The following is a 10,607-nucleotide window of genomic DNA, read 5'->3' on the forward strand; positions in this document are numbered from 1 at the left end:
CCCCCCCCCTTATTGAATTCAAATAGTTGTATCCTAGACCGAGTGGATGGATCGTGTGTGTTTGTGTGTCATGGGATCAGAAAAGGAGAGCTTGTTTCTGGAGCTCTGCGATGTGGTGTGATCACACTCTTGTGGCAGCAAGATGTTACTACATTAACAGTGCTCTGCAATCATAAACAAGGCATCAAATACTCCCATATAGAAGTTCCGTTACACTACAGAAATTTAATTACAATGGTAATACACTTAATGGAATGAAAATCTATGAAAAGGGAAGGTACGTTACAAACTCATCGTCAAACCTTAACAAGCAATCATTGACATAAGTACAGGCAAAAATAGCTTCAAACAGAATACAGAAGTGTTTCCAGAGTGAGTTATAGTTAGCACATAGATATAGATTAAAATAGAGTCAGATTAAAGTCTTAATGGAGACCAATTACTAAACACTGGGTTGAATGTGGTTTTACAGTCCTTTCTCCTCTCTGTCCTCAGATTGTGCAATAATTCGCACCGTTATGTCAACTGACTTCTATCACCAAACACTACACATGAATGCTCAAACTGAGGTCCATGTTTTATATGGGTTTATTATTTAATGATCTAGCAGTGTGTGGAAACTATGGCTCGAGGGATATTGTGATTATCTCCTTATATGGGTCATAATATTTACACTTGGCCTAATTCAGTAAACAAGATCACTTCGCATTATAACGCTAATGCGATCTGTGCACGTTTATTTACCGCGTACCACGTTAAACACGTTTAAACTACATTTCCCAGCGGCAAGCGTGTCGCGTGGTCGTCATACACCGTACGAGATCTCGCGCGATGTACGGACTGACCCTGCCCTATGTCTCGCGCACTCGCAGCTCCATGCTCAGTATATAAAGCAGGACAACGACGGAAGGAGGACGGCTGGGAGTCGCAGCCCGGGATTGTAAATAAGACCGTTAAAACTGTGTTTTATTTACAAAAGTAATGCCGGCTGTTTTAAGAGACCGTTCCCAGTTGTTTTAAGTCGTTTTTTGTAATTTTTTGGCTCTATTTCTCGCCTATTTCCGTGTGGTTTTTACACTACGCGTATAATGGCGAGCTCGGCTAACTCGAACCCAGTGGTAAGGATCAATCTCTAAGGATTGTCAGCGGGGAAATGGGGGTTAAGATAAGAGAACGCTGTCAACGAGCTGTTTTTTTTTTTTTTATCATTCAGTAAAATGAATGGGCTTTAACAAACACTTCACTGTTCTATCAAATAAAATGAAGACTAACTTCAGTCAATCGGCCATTTTAATCATTCTTCGAAACTGAGGTTAGATTGTTCTTCAGATGAAGCCGTCTGGTGGAGCGATGGCTAATGCAAGGAGCTGTAACGTTACAGAGTCAAGATGGTGCTGGAAGGTTAGGGTTGGATGAAAATGCAAAAGTTGATTTATGGGCCATTTGTCCAGTCGAGGCTTTCGTGAGTTGGCCGTTAACGTGAGTTAGTTCATAAGAGTATCTCTAAAATCATATGTATGGCTCAATTAATTGGAGTTGATACTGATTCTCTGGATTTGATGTCTGTGCTGTTTCGTTGAGGTCAAAGCAATGCTTGTGTCGATCAGTCTGACATCAACGGACAAGTCGGTAACGTTAAATGAGCTAAATAGTTTATTTTGCCTAATTTACTATATGCCGATGTTCGCAAAGCACCTCGCCACCATCCACTGCGAATGAATTATGCTTTTTCTTTTGATTAAAGTCTCCTTAGCCGAAAACCGCCAAAGCTCAGTCTAATGCCTCCTCATTGTCCACCATTCCACGACCAGCAGCCAGGATAGCCGTCCCAAACCACCACTTGTACCCATCTCATAACAAAGTAGTCCAGCGACACGGACATACTACTTGGTCAAAGCCGAGCAGCCATAAGATAACACACCGAAAACATCCTAGCATTCCGCCACATAATGTTTAATGTACGGGGCTGTCGGGCGCGCGTTTCGCCGCTCCGTAAAATGGCTTCCACGTCTCCCCTCGCTCCGGATCTGGCCCTCCTCTTTTCTGCCGCCTGGTTTTATACGGCCATATTGGCTCTCTAATATAGACTGGCCGGGATGGGAAGGTGCTATTCGACGCTACGTCACCGCCTCTACATATAAACGGCAGAGTATGCTTTAAATGGTGGAGGAGCAGCCGGGCCGAGGGGGAGGAAGGAGAGACCGAGGTCCGTGCTGCGGACATTAGGGACGATGCAGTTCAGTGAACGCAGTGCGGTGTGCTGTCTGTGTCTGTCGCGGAGGCTTCCATTGTTGTGTCGCTTTCCTAACGAGCGGAAATGCGACTGTTGTGTCGCTGTAGACATTTAAACGGTTTACATGCACTATAGTTAGCGCGCGCAAGGTATGCTACATTATCCCGAGGGACACACTGAATACTGTTGGTGGTGACAGATGGACATGTAGCCTACAGACCAATACATACATACTGTATCTATAATAGACGCATTTTAGCTAAAGCCCAGCTTTTATTTCCATGGACCAATTTTAGAATTGAGTTAAATATTTGAAACAGATATACACCGGCTATTACTTTATTATAACCTACTAATTTATACTTATCTGGCGAGGGGAAGCTGAATGTATATCCACATGGTTTGTTAGACATTTAATGTTCTGCTGCTGTCATGGCAGCTGTGCAGCACTATTAGTAACTGATGTGTTCCTATTAAACATTTCTGAATACCAATGCCATATAGTCAATGTAAAAGTAGGCCCTAAATGGTAACTTTGATCATCAGATATGTTTGTTTCCTTACCAAACACAGTGATGAAAACAAGTGTCTTTCCTGTTTCTGTTCTTGCCTCCTCATAGCCTAAACTATATAAGTCTGTGATTGAGGATGTGATCAATGAGGTGCGAGAGCTGTTCCTGGATGAGGGAGTGGATGAGCAGGTGCTTCTGGAGCTGAAAACGGTAACTGCCCCCCCTGTACAGTAATGAAGTATATGCATATTGTGAATGCCCTGGGTGCATTTATGCTCTTAATAAAAATGGGAAATCACAAAGTATTATTAAATCTCACATTCTTTTTCTTTGGCCTGATGCTCCAGCTGTGGGAAAACAAACTGTTGCAGTCCAAGGCAGTGGAGGGCTTCCATACTGAGGAGCAGGCAGCCCTGCAGGCCGCTCAGCAGCAGCAGCAGGTTCAGCAGCAGGTTCAGCAGGTCCAACACGTCCAACACGTCCAGCACGTCCAGCACGTCCAGCAGGTGACCCAGCCAGCACAGGCCCAGCAAGTCATTCTGCCCCCTCAGCAGCAGCAAGGTTGGTCGGCACTGCCACACTGCACTAGTAAACAACAACTAGCTCTAAATGCTACAGCAGAATTATCTAATATCTGTGAATGCTCTCTCTACACAAAGTCCTATACTGACTTCCTACTGAAATGAAGTGGTTTGGGAGAGAATTCCTCTATTAAAAGGCATTTTTGACAGAAGTTGATATACAAAAAGTTTAGTTATTATACTACCAGAGTATTTTTTAACCTTTTTAAAACTGCACATGGTAACTCAAATAAAAGTAACTGTTTGGGTTATTTGCTCAAACTGTCACTATATCCTGACAGTAGTACACAAGTAGTACAAGAGACAGAAACACTCGGGTTCCTCTGCCTCCCTTTAGTGGTCCTGATGCCGTAAGAATCCACCAAAACAACCAATCGCAGCTGTCAAGCTCTGTCAGTGAATTACGATAAGACTGTCTAACTAGGCAGCACTGATCAAATATGAATCAAGACTATGTTACTGCATTGCATATTTCTCTCCTCAAATCATTTCAGAAACATATTTTAGTGTTTTATCTGTAAGATGAGTAAGTTTGTGACCCACAGCACACATTCTCATTTTACAGCTAAACAGAACGCTTAAATATGTATCTGAAGTTATTTAAAGCAAGAAACAGGCGATGCAGTAACAGAATCTTGAACTGTATGTGATATTCTTTTCTTTTAATAGTTTTGTTTGCAGGACATTCTAATCAGTTTTGGGGCATATTATGGTGTGTTAACATCAAAATGTCTCTCTGCACAGCTCCCCAGCAGCAGGTTATTGTTCAGGATTCCAAGATTCTACAACACATGAGTGCAACAGGGATGGTAAGTAGATAATGTCCAGATACAATGAACATACTACTATAGTTTGATGATTCATGCTCATAACAGTAACAGCCAATGCAATGTGACGATCGCTGATCTCAACTGTGCACACATTTACAGTGACTCCCTTATTCACTGAGGCCCTCTGATAGTGTGGTATGTTGTTATTGAGAGAACATGTGTTATCCAGGCACATATTTTACAGTCAGCCAAAAAGAAGAGGAAGATCTGCATGTGTCTGCCTCAGAGCAGGGTGACTGGTGTAGTAGCAGAGGAGAGGAGAGGAAGGACCTGTAGCCTGGATGACAGTGGAGATAAAGCATCCTCTCACACGCTCCCGTTGTCTCACGCACACCGACAAACACACTCTGTCGTCATCGGTTCAACAGAGTGTCAGCACTTCCCATCCTTTTGTGCTTCCTTCTCTCAACAACACTTCGGTTCAGCAAGCCATCTGTTGGTGTCAAGGCCTGCACATGTGCTGTATTAGTAAAGTGTTGTTTTTGTCTTGATTCTCAGACGCTTTGTTTAAGCTTTACTTGCAAATTCCGTTAACCTTTTTGCCATCAAACCTGGCAGGTAAAATGAACAAATGCAAATATGAAACGGCTGCTTTTATCACAGAAGCCAAGGAAATATGAATATTAGCACTTTAATGGTTTAAGTTGTGTTGTATTTCATGAATATTAAATCTCTCCAGAGAAATGTACTTAACACTTCGCATATTCCTGTGTGTGTACCTGGTGTGTAGAACATTTACACCGTGACAACCTTAAACTCTCACATTGCTTGAACCCTAACATCCTGCTGAAGTGAGTGAGTGAGTGAGTGTGAGAGAGAGAGAGAGAGAGAGAACCTGACTGCCGTGTTTCAGTCCCTCATGTGTGTTCTCCTTTTTCTCCTCTAGAGTGCAGCAGCTACAGCAGCAACCCTTGCTTTGCCCACAGGGGTCACCCCGTACCAACAGCTCATCACTAGCCAAGGTGAAACACTCACTGCTTTATCTGTGCATCAAAACGGGAAAAACATTTCTCCCCAAGACATTTTTTGCCCTTTTACCTGTATTGCTATTTATCAATCTGGATAGTCTTGGTGTGAGCTGCCTAGTGTTTGAGATATCGGTTGTATCGTCGGCTTGTGGTGCTCAAAGCTCCAAAAAATACCTTTTGAAAAATTCAACAGCAATGTCTCTAGAAATCATGACCTGGTTACTGAAGATAATCCACAGACCTGGTTGTGAGCAGTTTGATGTCGGCTCGTGGATGAGGGGCTCGTGCTCCTGGCAGCGTGGGATGTAAACATTAATGGCGTCCTCTTTGGCTGACCTCAGTGGTGCTAGGTGAGCTAGCGGTATCGGTTAGCTATAAGTACTCTCGTCCACAAGTAGATGCACGCTTCCTTTTGCGCAGTGATACGGTTGACGGATGTGGTTTGATAGAAAGAAAATAATTTCGACATGAAGCTGCTCATAACCAGGTCTGTGGATTATCTTCAGTAACCAGGTCATGATTTCTAGAGACATTGCTGTTGAATTTTTCAAAGGTATTTTTTGGCACTTTGAGCACCACAAGCCAAGTGCCATATAGTTCCATTATATTGTAGAGAAGACTGACATCTCTACGGTCGATATCTCCAACACTAGGCCACTCAGATAAAAAATATCTAGACTGATATAAAGCCCCACTGGTGAGAGGGGAACTATGTATTTTTGATTTTGGGGTGAACTGTCCCTTTAAGTTAGTTCATCGATATGTTCACTCTTCCGTTACTCACAACTCCTCTGTTTCACGGTCTCTCAGGTCAGATCCTGCAGGTGGTCCGTGCTCCCAACGGGGCTCAGTACATCATCCAGCCCCAGCAGCAGATCCTCCTGCAGCAGCAGATGCAGCCTGGCGGCGTGCAGGCCCCGGTCATACAGCAGGTATGCCCCATTAGACAGGTAGGAACACCTCACTTTGGTCAACAGTCCACCTATCTTTGTTATCTGTGGTCTTCAGAACAACAATCAACAGCTCATAGTGTATACAGATCAGGAAGCTGTTTGGCTGCATGGCTGTGGGTCCTCTGGTGTTGAAGCAGTGGAAGAACCATCTTATGGAAATAAAGACTTGAAATATGTGAAAAGAAATGGCATGAAAATCACTCAAACATCACCGCTTCACCCTAAGAAATCTTATCCATGACCTTTTATCAGTAGCTTCTCTAAATGAAGCAGCATCACTACATGATGAGCCACAATTACAATAAGTCAATTGAGTTTTAAATGAATAGCTTTTGGCATTTTAACATGTAATTCCTTCACAGGTCTCCAAAGACATTACACTAATGTTCATGCCAGAGCTTTTGCAAAATGTGAGTTCTTCCTGTTTACTGTGTGTCCAGGTCCTGGCTCCTCTGCAGGGAGGCCTGCCCCAGCAAACAGGAGTTATCATCCAGCCGCAGCAGATCGTCTTAGCTTCAGGAAACAAAGTCCAGGGCAATACACAGGTCAGCACTTCTTCAATTCCTCCAAAACATATCGAGTTGCTCTCTTCTGGAAGGTTGCTTTACTATTAAGAGTTTTGTCTAAAACATTCTTATGTGGTTCCACTATATCTCCTACCTCTTTATGTTTCTAATGGGCATCTGTGTCTTGTTTGGTGTGTTAATGATATCCGTAGCACAATGTCAGACAGGAAGCTTGATTTGGATTTAAAAACGTTTTTAATACAAATTCTTAACCTGACAATCACTGTTTGCCGTTAGGTGATGCAGGCAGCAGCTCTGGCACAGCAGCCTGGCCAGGCAGCAACAGCTCAGGTCCAGCAGGTCCAGCAGGTCCAGAGCGCAGCTGCACCACAGGTCCTACCGCAGCCACAGAACCAGCAGCAGGCCCAGCAGCAGCAGCCTCCCATGATACTGCAGGCGGACGGCACCGGAGACACCTCCTCAGAGGAGGACGAGGATGAGGAGGAGGAGTATGATGAAGATGAGGAGGAGGAGAAGGACAAGGATGGGGGAGAGGACGGGCAGGTGGAAGAGGTGGGCACCAGAGGAACCAAACGTTGTAGTGAAACAGACACAGAGCAGATGCTGCTGTTTAGTGGCAGCTGTACTGTGGTTCTGGATGAGGTCAGGCTCAGCAGAGATGAGCTAAGTAGCTGTTAGTGAATCAGTGTTTTAAGAAGTATGGCTTTATCTGTCAAAAGGCAGTATGATCTCATGATGAGGAGAAAGTTATGTTATATTGTGTAGTGATATGTTCATTTCCAGATATAATAAATAAAAGACCTTCCTGTAACATGATCAATGGGACACTCTGTGTTTTTATCACGAGGTTTAATGTTGGTTTGGTTTCCTCAACAGGAGCCTCTGAACAGTAGTGATGATGTCAGTGATGAGGAGGACCAGGAGCTGTTTGACACGGAGAATGTAGTGGTGTGCCAGTATGACAAGGTAAGAAGTCATCCATTCTGTGAGAGAACATGGCACAACTAAATGTATGAATATTCAAAATGTGTAATTATCTTATACCTGTTGATTTACACTAGCCCGCATCAATAGTTAGTTTAATTTCAGTATATTAAGTGTGTAACCCTGGTCAGATCAACAATCTACTGCAGGACTAACACACAGAGGCTAACGTTGATTCTCGTTAGTTTTTTCAGTAATAAATAAATAAACCTTTTCAGCCACTATAACAAAATGACCTAAGTAAAACATTCATGTTATCTCAGCTGGAATGCCTCCATCATACAGTCCCATTGTAAAGGTGATCAATGCCTCTTTAATTGTTTGTCTCATGGCAGTTGCTAGCATTTAGTAAAAATTGAGACATTTCGCAATCCTTTACTTTTGGATATTGCCGCTGCTTTTGGTAGATGCCCCTTTTTGCCTGAAGTGTAATGTTTGATCACCAGTTTCATACACCTTTAAGTGTATTACAGAAATATGAAATGCTAATAAGAGGTCTCAGCGAGAATATGTCGCGCCTGTTTCTCTCCTCCGTCGGGGTTTCACAGCGAGCAATATTAGCTGCTCTGTTTCAACAATGATGGGCTAAAAACCGTGCATGCAGGCGGGCTGAAATTCAACGGTGGTGTTATTTCGGGAGATGTCTGCCTCACCCCCCCAATTCAGTGCTTCTAAAGATCTATTGGTCAACGCTGGTTAATATGTATGTGTGTGTATGTGCGTGGGATAAAGACATTAGAGACGTGTCCACTGTAAGATGAAACGGTGTCCATCTGTCTTTGACGCCTACAACATTGATTTCCTTCGCTTTCCTCCCCAGATTCACAGAAGTAAGAACAAATGGAAATTCCACCTGAAGGACGGGATCATGAATCTGAATGGGAGAGACTATGTCTTCTCCAAAGCCATTGGGGATGCTGAATGGTGAAGGAGAAAAAAGAAAAAAACCCGGAGAAAGCAACAGGAGCAGGAACTCTATAAGTCCCTTTATCCAGTTAACAGACACTTCAATATCCTTCCATAGCCTGTGACTGGATTCCTGTCAGGAAACAACCTGTGAGTCTTTGAGAACTCTGACTAACCCAGCGGACTGTGAGGTACCGTACAACCCGGGTGTTGTCAAAAACACCCGGCTGGCCTTTCGGGATGAGAAACCTACAGCGGAAGTGAAAGCCTGCGAACAGAATCCTCTTGATCTTTCTTTGCTTCTTCCTGGCTTCTCTACGTTTTTCCTGAGAGAATTCACACACAGTGGAAAGTAAGCATTTCACTTCATGCAGGTGTAGTGGACCAGGGTGACCTGCCCCGCCACAGGAGGGTCAGAGGTCATTCATTATATCCCCGTAGATGAGAAACACCTTCATGATGCACTGTAGTCGGTTGACTGGATTGAATTTAAGTACATTTAAGTCCAAACTTAGTGCCACCAGTCAAGATCGCTGCCTTTAGAGCGGCCAGAATCAACTTTTGGCTTCTAATTTTTGCTCTTGGATTGTAATTCTGTCTCAATTCATGTTTATGAAAACGGTGCTCCGGAGGGTTTTATGTAGTTAACAACCTGTTATTGTTTTAAACTTTTTTTTAAAAATGTGTTTCATGAAGGGTTAAGAAAAAGAAGGTACAATTACATGAATTCTATAATAACTAATAGTGATTTAAAGGCATTATTTTAATCTAATGAGTGCTCAATCCAAAAATACTGTTATTTTTCTCATCTGCTTCTCTGGAGTTTCATTGCATCTTTAATCTTAACAAAAAAAGGAAGCGCAGTTCCAACACTGAATTCATTTTAGAACTGTACAAACTGTCTGAAGGTGTATCTTCTTTGCTCTTATTTTAGTTCCCTGCAGCCGTCTGAGAATTTGCACTGTCAGTTTATCAATGTTGTGAAATCAGTCAAGTTAATCAATAGCCACAGCGTGCTCTGTTTGTGTTGGGAGAGAAAGTGTGATACAGTGACTGACTGTACAGTGTGTGTGTGTGTGTGTTTGTGTTTGTGTGTGTGCGCGCGCGCGCGCGGTCACCGCTTTACTCTGGTAATGTATTCGTTTGGTTTTTTTTGCACACCCATAATCTCAAAATGTCTGTTAAAACATATTACAATTTCATTTTTTTTCTTTTTTTTTGGTGGGGACAAGGCGATGTCTTCTTTTTCTTTTTCTTTTCTTTATTCCTGAAAATTCCTGAAATGTTCTGTTTTGAAAGGTTGGAAAGCCGCACCAAACTGTGCTCTTATAATCTAATAAGTGTTCCTTTTTTTCTCTGTTGGTTGGACAAAGCTACATAATGCTGTGTTTCAAATCATTTCGTCCACCGTATGTTCTCCTGGGCTTTCATTTTATTCATGACTTTTAAACAAGAATATTTTCTATTGAAGCGAGTTTAACTCGGGGGGGCCTGTGTGTTTCTCTGCAGTTTGTTTTTAGTGCCCCTGTTGCAGCAATTTGAAATAAAGTATGTGTTTTTTGACTGTTGTGTCAATTTGGTTGATAGTTGGCAATATAGAGTATGATTTTAACGAGACTAATAATACCAAGGAAGCACTGACAAGATTACCGATGCAGAACCAATGAAAAATTAAAAGATTTAAATTCTTTTTTACATTTCCCCATACATAATCTAACGGGAATACAATCATATTTTTAATTAAGATTTTTTTGCACAGACTACTAGTAATTGTCTGCATCTATTTTGATGAATGTACACTGAAAACAACGGGCTGAGAAAAACAGGCACTTTAAAATAGACTTCAAATAATAAATATAGATGTGCCAACAGGTTTCCAACATATTTCAGGAAGAACATTCCGCATTCAGTAGCTCTCCATTAGTAAAAGGAAAAAAGTCAGCTCACAGTTGCTTAGTTATTTTATGTTCTCTTTATTGTTGGTTGTTGCGTGTGCCTTTTGAACCTTTTTAATTTTTCTGATAACAAATGGTAGATTAACATGAAAAGAATGTCTATTAAAAATGTATTCTCTGCTTTCCGAATGTTCTGTTGTGTGTTCTAACTGCTGTTC

The 10,607-nt window shown here is 42.3% G+C and overlaps 1 protein-coding gene across 2 annotated transcripts; it reads left to right on the forward strand.

Moving 5' to 3' along the window:
* The first annotated feature begins 904 nt into the window (after nucleotides 1–904).
* gtf2a1 (general transcription factor IIA, 1) lies at nucleotides 905–9,711 on the forward strand. Of its 2 annotated transcripts, none has more exons than XM_031872860.1 (10): nucleotides 905–1,118; nucleotides 2,854–2,955; nucleotides 3,093–3,306; nucleotides 4,071–4,135; nucleotides 5,043–5,118; nucleotides 5,935–6,074; nucleotides 6,518–6,622; nucleotides 6,881–7,156; nucleotides 7,481–7,570; nucleotides 8,409–9,711. In XM_031872860.1, the coding sequence occupies exons 1-10, from the start codon at nucleotides 1,089–1,091 to the stop codon at nucleotides 8,514–8,516; spliced, it is 1,206 nt and encodes a 401-aa protein (XP_031728720.1). In that variant the 5' UTR covers nucleotides 905–1,088; the 3' UTR covers nucleotides 8,517–9,711. The 2 variants fall into 2 exon arrangements, with proteins under 2 accessions (XP_031728720.1, XP_031728721.1); XM_031872861.1 differs by having other exon boundaries at nucleotides 5,935–6,056.
* Nucleotides 9,712–10,607: the final 896 nt, after the last annotated feature.

This window comes from Anarrhichthys ocellatus, unplaced genomic scaffold, assembly GCF_004355925.1.
Source record: "Anarrhichthys ocellatus isolate YVR2014 unplaced genomic scaffold, GSC_Weel_1.0 scaffold66, whole genome shotgun sequence".
Classification (NCBI taxonomy): domain Eukaryota; kingdom Metazoa; phylum Chordata; class Actinopteri; order Perciformes; family Anarhichadidae; genus Anarrhichthys; species Anarrhichthys ocellatus.